Consider the following 21,892-nt stretch of genomic DNA (forward strand, 5'->3'; position numbering starts at 1 on the left):
CATCGATCAGGAACTGGAAGTGGAAGTCAGTGGAGCAGAACAGAGTCAGCAGACAGGCAGTAAACAAACACAACAAAACAAACATGAGTCCTCGTCGGTGTGTTTTTGGTTGCACTGCACAGAGCCTTTTCTCCTTTCCTGGGGAATCCTCCCCTTGGCTTCGGAGAAAATGGCTCGAGTTCACACATTTTGAAGAGGCGGCGATTTTTAAAAGTTCGCGGTTATGTGAGAGGTATTTTTCTCCAGACTGCTTCCTCAACTTTGGCCAGTTTTCAGCACGGCTAGCAGACCGCCTTGTACTGTCGGAAAACGCGATTCCTTCATTGTACACTGTTGGCGAGTCTCCTCCACCAAGGGTAAGTAATTCGATTTTTATTAGCAAATGCACTTTCAGAGGTTACATGAACGATGGCATAATTAGTTCTTTGTTTGTTTTAGCCAACTACCAGAGACTTTGGCTGCCAGTGTGTTGTGTCACAAAGAACCGCGACAGTTCAAATGAACTTGCCAAAAGTGCACAGAAGGAGCAAAAGTGAGTTTGAATATCGGCCAGATGTTATGTTGTTCTTACTGTGTGTGTGTGTGTGTGTGTGTGTGTGTGTGAGAGAGAGAGACGTGCAATCGAAGTTATAGTGTGTATATATAGTATATATACTTGTAGAGTACTAGTAGTAATAGTACTAGTATAGTACTATAGTATATACTTACCAGATGTTCTAACTGTGTGTGTGTGTGTGTGTGTGTGTGTGTGTGTGTGTGTGTGTGTGTGTGTGTGTGTGTGTGTGTGTGTGTGTGTGTGTGTGTGTGTGTGTGTGTGACTAAAACACATCAATTCAAGTTATATTGGTTGTATACAGTAGGCCTATATTGTATATGAACTTCCCCAAGCTCACAACATGTCACAATGCATTGTGAGCTTGGAGATCAGCTGTTTTTGTCAATCAATCTTTGCCTAGGCTATAATGACTTACTGTACCTATCCAAAATAGAGATGCCAGGTTAACATGTCCAAAATAGGGGCAACAGGTTGAGAGTTAGCCCTATAATGTCTGTGATATTACATACATTTCATGTATTCCCAAAGGAAGTTTTCTTTGGAATACATGAAATGTATGTATCACAGCTATTCTAGGGCTAGTTGAAAGTAAGCAAGCCTTTCAGAGCTATGTGGCTCATAGGTCAGGAGCCTATCTCCTGTTTCTGTAGTGTGAGGCAGGGGAATTGAACCCTGACCTCACAAACTCAGGGTGGACACTCTAACCACAAGGCCACTGAGCTGAACAGTTTGAAACTAAGTGGTTCATGTTATTAGCCTATTCCATTATACTGACCTGTTCTCTGTAACCACAATGTCTGCGATCGAATACAATGGCATTACAGAACATATTTTGCCAGCATTGTTTTCCAAGTTGCATGCACATTGGTTTTTATTGTCTAAGTTTTGTGTCTTTGTGTGGATTAGCAACCCAGGCGTGTATGAACACTAGGGATGCTTCAACGGGGATGCCTGACCAGTGTGGCATCAAATATGGAGAGCCACTGTTCACATCCACACCCACATCCACACCAGACTCTACACCTCCACACCTACATCCACACCTGTAAAAAGGTCACGGATTGAAGCTGTGGTGAACTTGGAGAGCATGGACACTGAGGAGACACAGTCTGACGCCACGTATGTGCCTGATGACTGTCTCTCTCAAGATGTCGCACAGGATATTCACAGGTAATAATCTAATGTTCTTTGATGAGCCCCTGCCCTTTGTGTCTGTTATAAAATCATATATCTGTTGTAATATCTCCTCTCCAGTACTCCACCGTGCAGTGCAAGGAAGTACATTGTGTTTGAGGACAACTTGTTTCAACTTGTTTCATGTCCCACCCGCACGTGTACACTGGAGAAGCATGTGATTGGAACTTTCCTGTCTGTCACCCAGGTAATGAAATCATGTGTAATAACTATTGTTCATAATTATTTGTCATTGTCCCTTTTATCAATATTTGCGCTTTTGCTCTTTATCCATTAGATCTGCCTCCCCTGTGAGCGTCGAGCCAAGTGGCAAAGCCAGCCCTATATTGGGAACCTCCCAGCTGGGAACATCCTGCTGTCTGCGGCGGTGGCTTTCAATGGGGCTTCATTTACCCAAGTCCACAAGGTAAGTTGATGTGTAGAATCATCAACAGCTGCAGTTACAGCTCAACACGTTGGTATAGTATTAGTGATCATGTTTTTCTTGTTATTCACTTAGGTTCTGTCATCACTCCGGCTCCTGTCCATCTGTCCGAGGACTACCGCCACCAACGTGCCTACCTCCAGCCAACCGTTCTGCACCAATGGAAGCTGGAGCAGGCCAAGGTGATAGATGTGGCCAAGGAAGCTGGCAAACCCATTACTTTGGGAGGGGACATGAGAGCGGACTCACCGGGTTAGTATTACTACGTATAGCACTCCTTCATTGCTATTTACTTGTAGAAATGCAAATGCACTGCAGTAATAACAGTCTCTCTCACCCCACAGGCCACAGTGCGAAGTATGGGTCATACACCATGATGGATCTGGACCAGAACAGGATCTTGGACATCCAGCTTGTGCAGGTTGGAATTGTGTAATGTTCATAGTCGTTAGCATTTCTTTGTCCACAAAGTGCATTAACAAATAGATTGCTAATTGTTTTTCTTGACAGAGTAATGAGCCTGGGGTTCGTTACAGCAACAACATGGAGATCGCAGGTTTCATCAGGAGCCTGAAGTTTCTTGAGTCAGCTGGGTTGACAATAGGTGCCCTTGTCACAGACCGTCACCTACAAGTCCAGAAGTACATGAAGGAGCAGAAGAAGGACATCAAGCACTTCTATGATGCCTGGCATGTGGCCAAAGGTTGTTATTGAGCCAAGCTATCACAGTGAATTAGTGTAATTAATTAAATTATAGATATAATTTTAGTCAACTTTTTATCAATCTTAGCATGTGTAAACTATTTATTTACTTGTGCAATTATTTTTTTCTTTTATCCTCTTCAAAGGCCTGTCCAAGAAGCTAGAGGCACTTGGGAAGGAGCGTGGCTGTGAGGAGACCAGAAAGTGGAGGAAGAGTTCCATCAACCACCTCTACTGGAGCGCATCCTCGTCACAGAGTGGTGAAGAAGCTGTGGCTAAGTGGACTTCCATCACCAACCACGTGCAGAATGTCCACCAACACAGCAATCAGCTCTTCCCCAACTGTACCCATGAAGTGCTTACAGGCAAAGCATGGCTTTCACCAAGTGAGAAATTTACTTTGTCTACAGCTTATTAATGATGTCCTACAAATACTTCTCCATTGCTTTATTCTCAATATTAATTGTATTGAAGAACATATTGCCATTTATGTCATTGATGTCATGTGGTTATGTAGTTGAATCGTAACTTCATTTTCATGACAAATATCAATCCAACAACACTTTCATTTTCCTTACCCCTACTCACCTGTGATTATAATCTAGGTTTTCATTGAGTTTATATGGTTTTGTAGTGTTAGCACAGTCATTGGGGGACATTTGGCTTCTTGTACCTGCAGTTATGAATATTTGACAAATAAACCCCTCTTGTTTTTGAACACCTGATTGCCTAAACACCACGAAAATCTGTGAGTGTTGTAATGTACTGTATTGAGTAGTTCAAAGAATTCAGATGCTGCCAATGGTCAGTAGAGGGCAGTGCAGTCTTCATATTGTGTGGACATGCGCACACCATTCCAGAGGCAGACAGACATGTCAGTCACTTATGAATATGTTTCTCCAGTTTGTGTATCGATTCAAATCTGAGAACTGTGATTCTATTGACTGGCTACCTCAAACATTACAGTAGTCATAGATTGAAATAACAGGTGAGTAGGAGTGCGGAAAAGGAAAAGTGCACAAGTTATATTTGTCATGAAAATGTTATGAGTTTTCAACTCTGATAACTGATTTAAAAAATGTAGGTTATGTTTACATCCTTGTTATGTTTTCTAATGCTTTATAGGTACCAAAGCCTGTGAAAGGTTTGGTGCTGTGATGCTGAAAGGCCAGTTGCTGAAAGACGTCGCCAAGATCAGCCCTCGACAACAGACTTCATCCATCGAGTCCTTCCACAGCCTGATCCTTCGCTTCGCCCCGAAGAATGTGGTGTTTCCTTTCATAGGAATGCTGTGCAGGTTGGTGACTTTATGGTCAAATGTTGTAAGAATGCTTGCAGCTTAGTATAGACTAAAATGTTCCATAATGTTGAATCCTCTTACTGAATGTGATGTAGGTCTAATTGTCCCCCTATATTTAGATTGCTTTTGGCGTGCCTGCACTACAATGAGAATGCAGACCGCGAGAGAGTCAGGAGGCCAGATGGGAAGCTCAAGGTGAAAGTCAGCTTCCCCAAGTACAAGAAGGGAGACCATTCCTTCACGCCTGTGAAGGTCAAGCCCACATACAGTAAGTTCCAATAAGGATTGATATAGAAGTGTTATTGGGATTTTCATATGTAAGGCTATATCTCGGAGACGCCACAACACATTTTAGCAATGAATTTTCAAAACGTTTCCATACATTTCACCCCATTTTCCAGGCCTATAGCAATCATATGGTGCAATAATGAGGCTCTTGTGTGCTATTCATATATATATATATGTTACAGGACGATTGAATAACCAGTACGATTGAAGAAGGAGCGCTTGTTTTCAGGCCATTCTGTAAAACCAACGCTAGAGGGCAATGCAAGCCAGACTAGAGGGAGGGTGTGTGTGTGTGTGTGTGTGTGTGTGTGTGTGTGTGTGTGTGTGTGTGTGTGTGCGTGCGTGTTTGTGCGCACGCGCACACGCATGCACACACATGCGCACGCATGCACACACACGCGTACATGACAGAGGCGCGCCTCTGTCATGTACAATAACTATTATCACGTGCGTGTGAACGCGGGTTCAGCGTTCCCCTAGCGTAGCTTCCTGGTTGCTACGTGGGGGGGAACAACAACAGACAGGTCCGCGTCGCATCAAAGCCCCGCCTCGCCCCGAAGCCCCGTGCCTAAAAACGAGCGCTCTGTCTTCAATCGTCCTGGTTATTCAATCGTCCTGTGACATATATAGTACCTTTATTAGAAGGATAACCCCTTGAGGTGTGTCATCTCGTTTTCGAGAGGGTCCTTATTCATGTGCACCAAGGGCGAAAGTGTCATGTGACAAAAAGAACAGATCTACATGGTAAAACAACTTATCATGGTGCAACGTGTTGTTAGGTTGTAGATCTGTTGTAGAAATGGATTCTACAGGAATAATTAGCTTAGGATCAACTGAGAAGTTTGGTAGTGACCATTGGTTTCCAAAACATATTGCCTATAAGGCATAAAATAAATGATGTACAGAAATTGTGTTTATGGCCATATTAGTTATTACTTATTACATGGGCAGATACCATTTTATTGTGATATTTACTGCCTCTGTAGTGATCAGTTTTACAGGAATATGAAATAAGTACTTTGTTAATATATATATACACCTGTTCCACCAAAGAACACCTGTTGAGTAAGCCACTTATTTTGTCAATGAGCTTTTTCCATGTGCATTAGACATCCAATGAAAAGGATTAGAAAATGTATTTTAGCTAAACCTTACATAGGACACAGAATCACTTTTGATAATTATAGTATGAAAACAATCTGATGCCTGAATTTGTGCAGCAGGTTTTGAGTTCTGCATGTCTTGTTTTGTCTTAGATTATGTGGACACCTTACAGCAGCTCCTGGAGGAAGTGGTGGACAATCCACGTCCTTTTCAGGGGAGCAGAGAGGCCATTGAAGTGCCAGCGGCACTTTCTGCCGAATATGAGAGGCCGGATCCTGAGGCAGCACTATCCAGATGGTCGCGGTATGCGATAGAAACATAAACATAAAGTATTGGGTTACATGGATACCTACAAGCCTCCCCTGTACAGACATGACAAATGTATGCCTATCTCATGGAGTTTTGGGCAAGAACCATGCATTGTTTTGCATGCAGTACAAATATGTAATTTCTGCCTATTGTAAAAAGGAGACCACTTTACTGCATCTATAGCTGCATGAGATCACTGTACTGCATCTGTAGCTGCATGAGACCACCGTACTGCATCTATTGCTATATGAGACCACTGCATCGCATCTATAGCTATATGAGACCACTGTGCTGCATCTATATCCCACTGTACTGAATCTATAAACCACTGTACTATGGAGTTACATTTGTGTCTTTATTAACCAAACAAAAGAAAAACATTTGAGAGAGAAAAAATATAAACAGAGCAAAGAATAGTTTTGAAAGAAAATGAATTAAAACAGCAAGCAAAAAATAATAATTTGTAAGCAAAGGAAATTATATAAACAGAACAAAAAATATTTTAAATTAAAACAAATTAAAAACGCAATCAAAAAAATATATTTGCAAGCAAAAAAATATAAGATTTGAAAGAAAATAAAAAATAATTGAGAACAAAACTTTTAAAATTCAAGAGTAAAAAAATAAGGAAAAACGGTTTAAACTACATAAAACAAAATACTTAGTAAAATGTTTGGGTAATAAAATGTGTTGTGCTAAATAAAATGTTTTTAATGTTTTTTTTCCTCATTTGCGAATGAAAGTTGTTTTTTCTGATTGCAAAATGCCTTCTCTCTCAAAACCTGTCTTTGGTCTCAATTTTTTTTTCTCTCTCTTGGATTTGTTTGTGTGAGGGGTTAAAGTTCAGAAGGCGGGTCCTACGCTGATAGATGTAAGACACCTCTCCATTGGTCACTTGGAGTCTGAGTGACAGCTCCCCCTTCCTTATGTAGCTTGTTGAATGCAGGGATGGAGGTGTGTTACGGCCAGCATGGTTTTTTGATTATTATTATTATTAGCAGTTTGCAAAAAAAACTAAAAAACATGAAAGTATAATGCAAGGTCAGCTAAGAGTATTTAAAACCTAAGAAAGATGACTTGTTTCCATTGGGGTCCTTTGTACTCAATTCATAGAGACATTTAATGACAGACAGATATACACTACTATGCAAAACATCATAAAAACAAAAACAAAAAAAATATGTACAGTAAACAGTTTGAGTAAACAGATTGATGGAATACTTTATTAACAGTAGGATACAGAGGTACAATTGTACAATGATTGTTATAAGGATAACACAAAAAGGCTTGTTTCCATTGTGGTCCTCTGGGACTGAGGTCAGAGCTCCATTCCAGCTCTGGACGCTACACTATTCGTTACAATATTGAGCATTTTAGGCTATTAGCAATTCAGATGATTCCCTAATGTTAGGTTTCTGTTCTACTTACAGTTTGTGATCTGTATTTAAAATTGTTGTATTGTTGTTACTGTTATAGTAGGCCAGTGGTTCCCAAACTTGGGATCGGGACCCTCAGAGGGGGTCCCCAGATTAGCTTAATGGGCAACATTGTTTTCTCTCTCAACAGTAAACAAACCAACCTATACAGTATAAGTGTATACAGGGTAACACATTTCTAAAGTGACAATTTAATGACTTTTAGACCTTTTTAAGGCATTGTGCGCTTGAAGTTCGGCTATTTTCACAATATTTATCTGTGGAACTGAGTCAAACTAAATCTAATGCCTGGGTCAGGGTGGGTGGTCCCCACTTCAAGTATGATTATTTTGGGGGGTCCCCAGTTCAAATATGATTATTTTAGGGATTCACAGCCTCGGAACCCTTTGAAATTATAAAATAAAGCTACATTATTTTATGTTATATTCGTTATTCTAATTAAGGCAAGGCTGAAGTGACTGGCCTATTGGCCAGGCCCATTCCAGATAGACTGCTTTGGAAACGTTTCGTCTGATAGTGTGCTTCAGGCTGTGAATCCCTAAAATAATCATATTTGAACTGGGGACCCCCCAAAATAATCATACTTGAACTGGGGACCACCCACCCTGACAAGCACTTGAAATTGTAGGCATTAGATTTAGTTTGACTCGGTTCCACAGATAAATATTGTGAAATTAGCCGAACTACAAGCACACAATGCCTTAAAAAGGTCTTAAAAGTCATTAAATTGTCACTTTAGAAATGTGTTACCCTGTATACACTTATACTGTATAGGTTGGTTTGTTTATTGTTGAGAGAGAAAACAATGTTGCCCATTAAGCTAATCTGGGGACCCCCTCTGAGGGTCCCGATCCCAAGTTTGGGAACCACTGGCCTACTATAACAGTAACAACAATACAACAATTTTAAATACAGATCACAAACTGTAAGTAGAACAGAAACCTAACATTAGGGAATCATCTGAATTGCTAATAGCCTAAAATGCTCAATATTGTAACGAATAGTGTAGCGTCCAGAGCTGGAATGGAGCTCTGACCTCAGTCCCAGAGGACCACAATGGAAACAAGCCTTTTTGTGTTATCCTTATAACAATCATTGTACAATTGTACCTCTGTATCCTACTGTTAATAAAGTATTCCATCAATCTGTTTACTCAAACTGTTTACTGTACATATTTTTTTTGTTTTTGTTTTTTATGATGTTTTGCATAGTAGTGTATATCTGTCTGTCATTAAATGTCTCTATGAATTGAGTACAAAGGACCCCAATGGAAACAAGTCATCTTTCTTGGGTTTTAAATACTCTTAGCTGACCTTGCACCAGGGCCGGACTGGGACCAAAATTCAGCCCTGGCATTTTGGTCCGGACCCAGCCCTGCACATGAACTCTGCAGCCGCACTGAGGCCCCTGCTGGAAAGAATCCCAGCCCAAACATTAACATAACTAATAATTGGGCCACACGACCCTGAAATGACCGTAATAATCCTAAAACGGGAGCAAAAATATTTGATTAAAAAAAAATAACCAGTACGATTGAAGAAGGAGCGCTTGTTTTCAGGCCATTCTGTAAAACCAACGCTAGAGGGCAATGCAAGCCAGACTAGAGGGAGGTGTGTGTGTGTGTGTGTGTGTGTGTGTGTGTGTGTGTGTGTGTGTGTGTGTGTGTGTGTGTGTGTGTGTGTGTGTGTGTGCGTGCGTGTTTTTTTTGGGTGGCCCAGCGGCCCACTGGCCCGCGGCCCACCGGGCATTTGCCCGGTACGCCAAATGGCCAGTCCACCCCTGCCTTGCACTATACTTTCATGTTTTTTAGTTTTTTTTTGCAAACTGCTAATAATTCAATCAATCAAAAAACCATGCTGGCCGTAACACACCTCCATCCCTGCATTCAACAAGCTACATAAGGAAGGGGGAGTTGTCACTCAGATTCCAAGTGACCAATGGAGAGGTGTCTTACATCTATCAGCGTAGGACCCGCCTTCTGAACTTTAACCCCTCACACAAACAAATCCAAGAGAGAGAAAAAAAAATCGAGACCAAAGACATAGGTTTTGAGAGAGAAGGCATTTTGCAATCAGAAAAAACAACTTTCATTCGCAAATGAGGAAAAAAACATTAAAAACATTTTATTTCCCAAACATTTTACTAAGTATTTTGTTTTATGTAGTTTAAACAGTTTTTCCTTATTTCTTTACTCTTGAATTTTAAAAGTTTTGTTCTCAATAATTTTTTCTTTTCTTTCAAATCTTATATTTTTTTGCTTGCAAATATATTTTTTTGATTGCGTTTTTAATTTGTTTTAATTAGAAAAAAAAATTTGTTCTGTTTATATAATTTCCTTTGCTTACAAATTATTATTTTTCGCTTGCTGTTTTAATTTGTTTTCATTCAAAACTATTCTTTGCTCTGTTTATATTTTTTCTCTCTCAAATGTTTTTCTTTTGTTTGGTTAATAAAGACACAAATGTAACTCCATACTGTACTGCATATATAGACCATTGTACTGCATCTATAGAGTACAGAAGTCCTGACGTCACCCGTTCATCCCCAGGTTCGTAAAGTAATTTCGCTATGGAGAATAACATTGGATCATCATAGAATCATCTCATATAAGAATTGTTGTCCAAAAATAAACAAACTGTCTCGGCGATAGTGTCAGGGAGGAGGTTGTGTATTGTTTATGATAGTATATATATTCGATCATTCCATATATTCGATCGAAACATAAACATAAAGTCTAAATGGACCCTATGGGTTCATTTGGTTCCAATATGGTATTATGATCAAAAGAAGAACAGACACCCCCAGTAGGCTAACGAAGAACCTCCATCCCAAATATTTCATTTGGCCCTTTTGAGACAGTCCATCGCTGCCGAAAGCTCCCTCCTTGTGACGAGTTTGTTGGTGCAAGACGCAGCAAACATACTGTCGTGGCGTACAGAGATGCCATATATGTGTTTGGTGGAGACAATGGGAAAAACATGTTGAATGATTTGCTATGCTTCGATGTGAAGGACTGCCCCTGGTGTCGGAGCATTCACCACTGGAACCCCACCTGCACCTAGATACAGTACCATCATTCAACTGTGGTGTATGGCAGCAGCATGTTTGTTTTTGGGGGCTATACTGGAGATATCTACTCCAACTCAAAAATGACCTTTTTGAATACAAGTTTGTAACAGGACAATGGACAGAGTGGAAAGTAGAGGGCAGTTTGCTGGTGGCCAGGTCATTACATGGGGCCAGTCTACAATGATAAGCTGTGGATATTTGCTGGCTGATGGCGTACCAACAGAAATGTTCAAATTGTCTCTCTTGTATGCTTAGTCACAACACAAATTGCACAGCCGTCCCAACAGAAATGACATCATGCTCAACACACAGGATGCATTTTTCCTTTTTGTCTCAACATTCCAGAATACCTCAGAGTAACATTCTCCTGATCTGCTCATGTTGTATGTCTGTGGCAAAAATGTAATTTTAACAAAATGTCCACCGCAAGCCAACATGGCAATGACCCCTGGTCACAGTAAATATTGTAAATAAATGATGATAAATACACACTGTTGAGATTGTGAAGTCATTGTAAATATATTGTCAACATTGTAGTAAATAATTGTACAATTATTATAAATTTATCATTTCCGTAAAGAAATCAAACAACCATAAAAAAATGTTTTTACATTTTATTGTAACTTTTACAATTTAGGCATTTGTAAGATTGGTAGTGATAGGGGGCAGCTTGAAGCCTACATAATTGCCAGCAGTGTCAGGAAAGGTAGAGCGTATCTTGGTCACCGCACAGGAGGGAACAACCTTTCTGACATGTTCTCCCAGATGTCCCCAACACCAGCACACAAACGTCCGGTAAGCTGTGTGCCGATACTGCCTATTGGACAGAGAGACAGGCTGTGAGACAAGATTTACTGCACTCGGGATGCTATGCTTATTTTACTAAACATTTTTAGATGTGATAGTCTGATTTGGTACACCCGCGATATAATCAATGACTTGAAAGTCAGCCAGATATGTAAACTACTGTTAGCCAGAAATACTTACGCCTCCAAAGACTCATTTTGAGGTGTAGGAGCAAGTGGCCCGTAGTACTGCAGCATGATGGAATATTCCAGCTGCAGGACCCAGGGACTGAGGCAAACATCTGCAAAACCAGGATGCTCTGTGATGCACTGCAGCTCTGTCTCCACTTGTCCAAACTTGTCCATCACCTGTTAGAAAGCAGACCGAGTCATGGACAGCTTTATTTTTTTGCCACAACCCTCACCATAATCATTAGCCTTGGAGGACATATATCTAGATAGATAGATATATAGATAGATCTCACATTCACATAGATCTAAAAAGATAGCGATAGATAGATAATAGCTAGAGATCTGTAGATTAATTGCCATGGACATGTCACATATAATAGCAATATCTATAGAATAGCTATACCTTTTTTTTGGCTTACATTTACAGGGATGTGAATAAAATTCAAGCTATATGCTTACAGTCAACACAAACACTGAAAAAAAAACTGAAATTGTCATAGCACCCACCTCCAAATACTCTCTGCAGCATTTGTTCTCCCGACCTGAAGCCATGAGCTGGCAACGACCACACTCGCACCTAGGAAGAGGAAGGTTACATGACATCAAGGGCGTTAGATGTGAAAATGAAATGGTTCCATTAGTGACAAGGTTCTTTTAGTGACATCTGTTACTGAAGATTACAAGACCAAATGACATTACAGTTCGAAGTGAAAATGACATGGTGTCTTTTATTGACATGGGTCTGTTATTGATATCTGTTAGACATAACAAGGTGATTATGTGAAAATGACATGGTTTTGTTAGTAAGATGACTCTGTTAGTGTCATGGTTCTATTGGAATAATGGCATTGTTCTGTGGTGAAGTTACACCAGAGTGTGTGTGGAGTTGCCATGTGATTCTAAATCACTAGTTATATACATGCACTAAAGCAGTGCTTCTCAAACTTTTTCATGCCAGGGACCCCCAAATTGATATATATTTGGCCGCGGACCCCCATCTGAAAATATTCTGTGCCAGGGACCCCCAGAATAATAATAAATAATAAATATATTCAAAGATTTGCACAAATCTTCAAGATTTTTCAAAAATAGCAGATCTACAAGCTCATGAGCTTGTAGATCTGCTATTTTTGAATAGCCAAAGTATAACATTGTTGTGATGCTATATTCACACATTTTGCTGGGGACCCCCTGGAACCCCCTCAAGGACCACTTTGAGAACCAATGCACTAAGGTAGATGAAAATCACGAAACTGAATTATACTGAATAAGGTAAAACACCAATGTTTCTACCAACCACACATCATTTTACCCCCATTTATTACATCCAAGCGAACAACAATATAAACACAAACCTCCCATTGATCTGCGGCCAACCCTTCTCGGGCATGTGGCTCCGACTGTTCGGCTTCTGCTGGGGCTACAACACCGGGTTCGACGGTCGGCTCAAACATGTACGGTTGTACACCAAACGCTTCATATGGATAGGCCTCGTTGTCTTCACTTTCACTGCCGTCAGTGAGGTCTGGCGGCGTAGGTGAAGGTGGGGGGGAAAGGTCCTCGACAGAACCCACCAGGCTATCATGCGACTCATCCATGTTGGATTCCATGCCGGGTATAAACAAACACAGGTAGTCAGGTACTACTGGTCGCTGTTTGAAATTTGAATCCTGTAGTCAGGTGGCCGTGGGGGAGGGACGTAGAGGCCGGAGTCACTGGTGATCAGTGTTGCCATGACTGCTTATTATAAGCGACTTGATGAAGACGCGTTGTAAGCTCTATGGTTGTAAGCTTGTAGATCGGCTATTCTATATATAGAATAGCCGATCTATCTATATCTATATATAGATGCTTATTTCTCTCTCAATCTGGCAATACTGCTGGTGACACAGCCCTAACCCTAGCCACCCCCACCAACATAGTGGAGACTGGCGACCTCAACACGAATCCACACAGACGCGCTGCCTGTAGGCAGCAATAGCTGCGGTGTTCGCACCGCGACACCGCAGCTATGGCTCGTGATGAGGCTAATGTTGTGAATGAACTACGCTCACTCGGCTTACTGTTTGTGTAACGCAGATGATCAACCAACGATGCCGAAGAATGAATGAATAAAATAATGAATAGTTTGTTTAGAAACAAGCTATGACGGCCACGAACCCGCCATGCGTGTCTCCATTTCTCCCCCGACCAGAGGGCACACTGAGCGGCTCCGAGGAGAGCTGAGAGCCCCCTCGGAGAGACAGAGAGCCATGTTAGCGTTCAAACAATAGCGATTTTTACCAATTCAACAAATAAGCATAAATAAACTACTTCACATGAACAATGTTGGTAAAACTAAGAGATTTGAAGGGGAATATATTTTTTTATAACCATATATACAAATAAAAGACAAATTATGTATAGGTCACTTCCTCATTTGTCCTGGTCTGTTTCATGCAGCCACAGTGCGAGAGGACAGATCAGCAGAGCCACTGTACGTCTCGCGGTTTTTAAACTGTTTTCATAGAGACCACGTGACGTACAGTATAACACATGATATTTTCGGGCGATGTCACGACCCCTTTAACCCTTCCATTGTGTTAGTGTAATTATTTACCCGTTTTCAAGTTTAAATAGGTAAAAAGTACCCTTTACATGTCTTTATTGGAACAAGGCTTCACGCTATCCTCAGAAACAGCTATGTTAACGCAAAACAATTAATTACCACCATTTTAGTTAATTCTGATGGTCTCTAAAAAAAAAAGTGACATCTGTGGTGTCAAGGGTCAAATATGACCCGGCAGAGAAGTGTGGCTCAATTCCCCCCAAATTATCAATATTCAATGTTTACATGTTTGAGAGTGAGAGAAACTTGTCCTCAATTTGCATTTGCTATTAGGAGTAAAATAAAGTTTGGGTTTATGAACAATAAATGACTCTTTACCCTTCTATGGTATATGGGTAAATTCTGACCCTTAACACCACAGATGTCAATATTTTTTATAATATTGACAATTTGTAAAGTAAAAAAAAACAAAAACAGTGTGTTCTAATATTAGTCTATTATAGCTAGAACATCATTATCCATTGTCTTCATTATAGGAAATGTAATGAGTGACTTGTACCATGTTTATAAATGAAAATGAGCTATATTGAAAGATGAAACCCTAACCCAAAATAACATTTTAAAAAGTGTTTACATGGATATGAATGTATAACAATTCAGCTAAAATAAATGAAAATTATTAAGTTAAATCACGGGTCAGATTTGACCCGCTAACAACAAAAGTGTCAGCAGTTTCTAACACAATGCAAGGGTAAAGACCTACTATAGACAACAAAAAGTGAATTAATTCTCTGTGGGTCAAAGTGCTACAGGCATGAAGGTTTCATAACACTACCAACCAATGTGCATGTGCCGACCATCCATGTAAAATGGTAAATGGTGCATTTATATAGCGCTTTTATCCAAAGCGCTTCATGTACATTTTTCTTAAGCATGTTTTCAATTGTCAAGGGTTGTATTGGGGGTAAGTCCCTACGACATACTAGCGTCATGTCCAGGGGGTGTAATTGTCTCCGCCAGGCCGAAAGGCATGGAGAAAGATTATGTTTTTCCCCATGTCCGTCCGTCCGTGTGTCCGTCCGTCCGTGTGTCCGTCCGTCCGTCTGTGACCAGCTAATCTCCGGCAACGTTGTCTTGATCGCAGCGAAACTGTGCACACACACTCCCTGGATGCCAATTCAGAACCTCTGCCCCAAATTTTTCTCATGGGCCTTTTATAACGCCACCAGGAGGCCGATTTGTGCAAAACGTATTTTTTGACAGTACTCCTACAGATTTTGTCCAAAAATCACGCAAATCGGTACACAGTATCTCTATAGTCATTAAACGAAACTTGTCTTTCAGATTTCTCATATTCCATCCTGATTGGCTAAAAATGTCTTCCAAAGTTTGCAGGAGTGAAATTTTGCACGCACATTCCCATTAGGCCGAGGAAGAACTACCATTTGATTCTTTTTCAAATCAGCCTCATGGTGGCCCTATAACAGGCCAATTCGTGTTTTTACATATAACTGCACCGATCTGTGTAAAACTTTGTATGCACACTCCCTAGAGGTCAAGGGAAAAACCTTTGCCCTGCATTTTTCACATCTGCCTTTTATAGCGCCACCAGGATGCCGACTTATGTAAAACACATTATTTTATACTACTCCTTTAAATTTTATCCGAATTTCACACAAATCGGTACACATGATCTCTATAGTCATGTGATCACGGCGGATATGTTTGATTTTTCATATTCCATACTGATTGGCTAAGATTGACATCTAAAGTTTGCATTTGGCTTGTTTTCAACAAAATTCCGCAAATCACGCACCGTCCGATTGCGATCAAACTTTGCACGCACATTCACACTATGTTGAGGAACAAATGAAACCCTTTTAACATTGGCCTGTTATAGCGCCACCAGCAGGTCTAATTTAGCGAAACAAATGTTTTTAACAAAATGCCTCAAATCATGAATGCAGTCAGTGTCCGATTGTCGTGCAAGGCCTAAGAAGAAATGGCACCCTTTTCACGTTGGCCTATTATAGCACCACCAGGAGGCCACAATAGCCAACCTGACCTGGCGGAGACCTGTGCTCCGAGGAGCACTTTTTCTAGTTAGTGTGGTTGCCCTCAGACTATAGTACTGTTCCCACTTTATTTATAGATAAACTTTATTTCAAACCGCCACTCCTCCCACAGTTTTTATTCCCCAATTTAGAGCCATATGTCAAAATGACCGGCTTGACCGGGAATCGTGCGGAATTTTGCTAAGAGATTGGTTGCATTTAATTTAATTGATATAAATGTATTAGTGCATTAAATTTCCCCATCCACTTTAATGGGAAAATGAAAAAACTCGATTTCAAGTATTCTTTTCTCAAAAACTGTAAGGGCTAGAGTTACAAGACTTGGAGGGGAGGTTCATAATTTAGTCCGAAATTATCATAAAAATTATTACACCAGTCGGCCTCATGGTGGCGCTATAAAAGCCCTCTTTATGTTTTGGCCTATAACTCTTGAACCGTAGGTCGTAAAATAAAAATCTTTTCCATTTTTCCCTAGATTCCTTGGGTCAAGACGCAACTCCCTATTTAGGCCACGGCCATTTGCGTCAGGATAGATTTTCCGCCATTTAGAATTTTCTTCAAAACACACTTTTAGCTCCTCCTCCCACATATTTCGTCCAAAAAATCGGTATAAATGATCTCTGGTCCCATGCGATAAACATATCCAAACGGCATTTTGATAGTCCTTACCGTTCATCCGTAAATGGCTTCCAAAGTTAGTGGGAGGGGCCCGTTTTACCAAAAATGCCAGAAATCACGAACGAAACGTCCGGTCAATCCCAAATTTGAGTCGCATGTCGAGGGTGGTTTACTCAACGAATCCCCAAAAGCATTTTCACTTTGACCAATAGGGGGCGCCACAAATGCACAAAACGTAACCGTTTGATGCAAAAACATGATTTTGGGGGGGATCAATCCTCTCAAAATGAAATAAAAGCGATATCAGGAGTGACGTGACAATGTGATTGGCCCGTTACATTTGTGGGAGGGGCCTATTTATTTAGTGGGAGGGGCCTATTTCCTAAAATCAAAACGGCACATATCACGAAGGCAGGATCCGATCGGCACCCAATTCGAATGGCACGTCTCGCGGCCACCAACGGCATTCCTCCTGGCGTATCCCTCGAGTCCCGGCGGCGGCCGCGACCGGCGTCGGCGCAACCACACTTAGCAATTTCCCAGAATTGCGACGCGTCTAGTTGTACATCAAGTTGCCTCACACTATGGCTCGGTAAGGCTTACATACTTATTAGTGCAGGAACCAAAAGCCCAAAAGTTGACTATACCCCTACCCGGGGTATTAGTCACGATACAAAGTGACAAAACTTTTTTTCATATCTTTAGGATGTCTCCTTCATGAAATGGATTGTCACAAGTTTTGCTTTTACTGCAAAGGTCATGAAATTGACCCATGAAGTGACTCAGTGAGAGGCAAAAAAACACCTACCCTGAAAGAGGGAGTTCCCTGTCAATCCTTTGTCATTTTCTACCTGCTGGTTGTTTTTACATTATACTTGTACAGATGGTCTACAGATAGTGTCCCTACATCCCAAAACAACCAGAATGCCAATATGTGGTTCTATTGTGAATCAGCAGCATTTTATATAATATAAGGCCTTATTAGAGGCGGAAATAGCAAAAAGTGTAATTTTATGAGCAATATTCACTTGTGATTTTGGTCAAAGGTAGAACAAAACCTGACCTTGTTTTTTCATAACTTTGACTTGTCATCTTAGTGGGATAGCTTAGCAAGATTATCGAAACGAAGCGAATAAAACCTACAATTGTTTTACGAGGCTTCTTTAGGACCTACTGATGGATTCTAGCCTTGGGTACCAAACTTTAATTGTGAAAATTATCCATACAATTATCCATATCAATAAACATAAAAAAAAAACAGGCTGATTAACTTTTTGGCCTATAACTCTTGAACCGTAGGTCATAGCATCAAAAATCTTTGATTTGGATCATCACACAACTTCCCATATAGGTCCCGCCCCTTTTCCGATTTCAAGATTTAGCATTTATCTTTAAAACTGCTATTACTCTTACAAATTAAATCCAAAATTCACACAAATGGGCACACACTGTGTCTTTGGTCATGTGATGTAGATGTATCAGTCAGATTTTTCATATTCCCTTCAGATTGGCTACGATTGGCTTCTAAAATTTGAGGGAGGGTCCGTTTGGCAAAAAATGGCACAAATCATGAACACGGTATCCTATCGGTCCCAAATTCGTATCATTGAGGGGCCACTAATAAACGCAGAGCCAATGCTATTTCACTTCCATCCATAGGGGGCGTAACAAATTCTACAATATCACTGTTTTTGCACCAAATTAAGTACAAATGGTCTTGTGAGTCAAACATTTGCAATTGCAAAGTGGTGAACAGTCCAAATTTGATTTGCCACATTTGCAGGTGGAACAGTCCCCTTTACAAGAACATTTGATCAGCTCTCTGCATGCTCTGGAGACTTCTGGAATTGTCATCCAAACTGGCACCCATGCCTCCGATTCCTTGGTCTATCCATACTCATGTGGGGAAGGAATAACTTGTTCTGTTTGTAGGCTGGTTGCCCAGATGCCTGCTTGATACACTGCCCGCTTAACATGCTGAAGTAGTGCATCTTGGGTGGGTGGCAGTTTCTCCATCGACCTATTCCCATGACAGAAGAGATCTTTTCTAGTTTGGTTGATGGAGATCAAAGCACTGGATTTGTCATACAGGCTAATTGTCAGTCTCTCAAGCTTCTGGAACTGCTGACTGTCAACATTCAGCAGCTGGAAGGGATGTTTGGCCAGACTGACAAGTATCTCTGTGACATCATCATAGGCTTGCCAGGCATGCCAAGCTGACTTTTTGCCCTTAGTGTGGAAAGGAGATGTTGTGTCACAACCTGACAATGCATGGAACAGCCAGAGCACAAGATTTTACACATGCCAAAAGCCACCCAGATGTCAGCCAAAGATTGAATCGAAACTAAATCATGGAACAATACTGCAAGGATCACTATGACATTAGTGTCCACAATACGCACTAGGATCATTTTTGCTCCTTGCTCCAGTGCATGCCGTATATGAACCAGAATCCTGGTGTCTGCCTCTTCATGATTGCAACAGGTCATGGTACTACTGGAACCAAAAGATGACACAGCTTGCCCTGATGTGACATACACAGCTTTGGATGTTGGCCAATTGAACTTTTCAATCCTAGAAGTCATTTTTTTATTTGTTGGGTCTCGAAGAAAATCCATCCAATTGCCTGGTAGCTTTGTCTGACCTGACACTTTCCTGCGAACACCTTGTCCTCTTTTTTCGCGTGTGGACTCCTTCAAACTATCTGGGATATATGTGTCCCACACAACATCCAACCGCTTGGTTTCCTGCAGCTGCTTCAGCAGATAAGGGATGCAAACGTCATCTGCATACTCATCAATGCCACATTGTTCTGGAGCGCTTTGATCTTCTTACCATGTTTACGAATTGCCTTGTGTCGAGGTTGCCTGAAGAGTGGCAAGTTATTTCTCTTGATTGGATCATGGATGGAGTGGCTGCGCTCATCAAGCACCTTCTTGACAAACTCCTGGTATTGTTTCTTGCCTGTGTCCTCCAAGATGTGCACTGTATTTACCACTAATTCATCTGCACAGTTGCGCCTGTCAAGAGCTACTAGCTCATTGAAATCATCCAAGAAAGGATTGCCCATTTGATTAATGTTGTTAGACAGGTAAACAACATGTCTCTTCTGTGTTGCAAGACCCTGCTTGTGGTGCTGGAAGTTATTAGGATCCTCTGTGTCATTTTCAGGGAGATTGTTTTCCTGTTCGTGAGCTTGGTCGAATGGGATTGCATTGAGAACTTTTTGTATGTCTTTGAAATAACCCAGTGTGAACGCTTCTCAAACTCTTCCTTTATAGTGTTGGGCAAAGACTGTCTGTCCCTGATGTGGACAGACAGCCATCTTGAATAGTTCACATGGTCCAAGGCAAAGAATAGAGGGACAAGTTATTCCAGTACTTCTACATATAGAGCAAAATGTTCTCTCTGTGGACCCTGATGAAGAGTATGAGGGTTTCATATTTCATGATAAGATCCCAGAACATGAAAGTCGGACTCTTCTTAAGCGTATTGTTTCTCCAAGCCATGATGGAGTCCTCATCTGTGGAGCCTGCACTAAGCCTGAAAGCCTCCTGTTGGAGATTGTGCAGTGTCAAGAGAGTGACTTCGTGGGCATGCCTGGTTCGAGTTAAGTGTGCTGCTTTCAGGAATGAGTCAGCCATGCCACTTGATGCTACCTCTGCTTCTGTGAGTGCTGTCGTCCAACCAGAGCCATCTAAGAGATCTCCAAGGGTATTCCAGAAGGCCATTTATGTGTGTAAACCACCCAACATGACTACATGAACTCTTTCACCATGGGTGTCTGGCCATTTCCACTGTACTAACTTTGTCTGAGCAAACAGAGGCTGGTCAAATGTAGTGACTGGGATTTGTCCTGGATTCAGATACTGAACAGCTCGTCTGTGAACATCCATGCCATGGTTAATCATGGCTGGTGTGGAAGATTTCTCATAGAACAAGGAAGGAGTGCACATCTTGCTGGGGGGTCTTCCACTGAAGGTTGCCTAGAAGCATGGGAGGGCAGCCCATGCAACTGCATCTTCACAGGTCAGTTCTGCTTTCTCTAGAAGCAGTAGTGTATGTTTGATCCAATTGTGTTCCTCTGCTCTTGCATCGTCCAATGAGCCCATAACTGGATATACCTTGCATTCTGGCACAGAAACAGAACTATTTTTCAAAGCAACAGCTGGGACAGAGGTGTAATTGTCTGGAAGAGTGTGTTTTTTACCTTCAGAAGGTGGTATCATAATGGGTTGTCTATTCACACCAGAATCACCTCACATGTAGAAGTGGCAATCCAGTCTTGAATTTGTGTTATAAACAATTTGAGTCATAAACAATGCACTGTCCAATGGTGAGGCAAGCCTGGGAGTTACATTTGTCTTGATCTTTCAAGTTAGAGACATTTATCATCATGGAGATGAGAGATGTCAAGCTTGAAGGTAGTGAGTTTTGCTGACATTTAGCTGGGAAGGAACCAGAGATTTTAAAGCCTGGACGGTTTAATATGTCATTTCTGACTATCATTGCAGCTTTTGCCAGAATAAGTGCATCTTCATTCAAATTTCGCTGCTTTAGAGCCTCCTTCACCATATTTCTCATTCCCTCCTTGAAAATGAGAACTGTGTTTCTTTCAACAGATTGTTCTTGTGCCTCTGGGAAGTGTTCACATAAAGTATCCTTCAGCCTGGTATGGTTGACAAATGTCTTGATCCCCAGCTCCTCGAGTCGATTCAGATACAGCGAGTGGATCTCAGACAGCTTAAAGACAAGAACTCCAGAGTCCACATTTTTCTTAATGTAGTCCATCAGTTCTATCAAAGCTCGAGACTCATTCATTTTCTCATCTGTGTTTTCTGAAGGTTGGCCTGATGCCTTCCGAGTGAGACTACGGGGGCGATTTCTCAGCTTGACTGGACATGGTAGATGGTATTTTGCCTGAATTGCTATTACATCTCTTCTGAATATCCTGGAGATAAGCTTAGTGTCATTTAGTTCAGTGATCATGTCTCTGATATTCTTGACAGCATCAAATGTTGACACTGCATGGAGAACACCTTGGTCTGAGCCACTCTCACAGAAGAAGCAATTTTGAACATCTAGTGATTGGCGCTTCATTCGCTTTTCCCGTCCAGAGTAATCAGGATTTACTTTTTTCTTCCTTTTTCTTCCTTTTCCTTTCTTTGCCAAAACAAGCTTAGCATTTCTGAATTGTACATGGCTACAATTGCTTGCTGTTTCATCATTCCCAAAATAGAGTTCAGTTGGAAGAGCATCAATGGCCCTAAATTGCTCTACATTAGACTGAAA

At 41.1% G+C, this 21,892-nt stretch overlaps 2 protein-coding genes across 2 annotated transcripts; one reads left to right on the forward strand and one right to left on the reverse strand.

Annotated features, from left to right (window-relative positions):
• Positions 1-1,165: 1,165 nt before the first annotated feature.
• On the forward strand, positions 1,166-6,206 carry LOC308091630 (uncharacterized protein; the record flags this gene model as incomplete). The annotated part of the gene is made up of 11 exons (XM_080437292.1): positions 1,166-1,178; positions 1,463-1,601; positions 1,811-1,937; positions 2,028-2,156; positions 2,288-2,426; positions 2,519-2,595; positions 2,685-2,877; positions 3,023-3,262; positions 4,002-4,173; positions 4,296-4,444; positions 5,721-6,206. The coding sequence occupies 11 exons, from the start codon at positions 1,166-1,168 to the stop codon at positions 5,888-5,890; spliced, it is 1,548 nt and encodes a 515-aa protein (XP_080293418.1). The 3' UTR covers positions 5,891-6,206.
• A 4,808-nt stretch (positions 6,207-11,014) lies between these two features.
• On the reverse strand, positions 11,015-12,983 carry LOC308092608 (P2X purinoceptor 7-like). The gene is made up of 4 exons (XM_080438618.1): positions 12,718-12,983; positions 11,867-11,935; positions 11,370-11,536; positions 11,015-11,199 (listed from the first exon to the last, which is right to left on the reverse strand). Exons 1-4 carry the CDS (start codon positions 12,967-12,969, stop codon positions 11,016-11,018), a joined length of 672 nt encoding a protein of 223 aa, XP_080294744.1. The 5' UTR covers positions 12,970-12,983; the 3' UTR covers position 11,015.
• Between the last annotated feature and the right edge of the window lie 8,909 nt (positions 12,984-21,892).

The sequence above is a fragment of the Gymnoscopelus braueri genome (assembly GCF_963280865.1).
Source record: "Gymnoscopelus braueri genome assembly, chromosome: 9".
Taxonomy (NCBI): Eukaryota; Metazoa; Chordata; class Actinopteri; order Myctophiformes; family Myctophidae; genus Gymnoscopelus; species Gymnoscopelus braueri.

Excerpts from the sequence above, each read along its gene's own strand:
- LOC308092608 (XM_080438618.1), bottom strand. The coding sequence starts at position 12,969 with ATGGAATCCAACATGGATGAGTCGCATGATAGCCTGGTGGGTTCTGTC. Across the intron at positions 11,936-12,717 it reads GGTTGGCCGCAGATCAATGG|TGCGAGTGTGGTCGTTGCCA; the intron begins GAGGTTTGTGTT and ends CCTCTTCCTAGG. Across the intron at positions 11,537-11,866 it reads GCTGCAGAGAGTATTTGGAG|GTGATGGACAAGTTTGGACA; the intron begins GTGGGTGCTATG and ends GCTTTCTAACAG.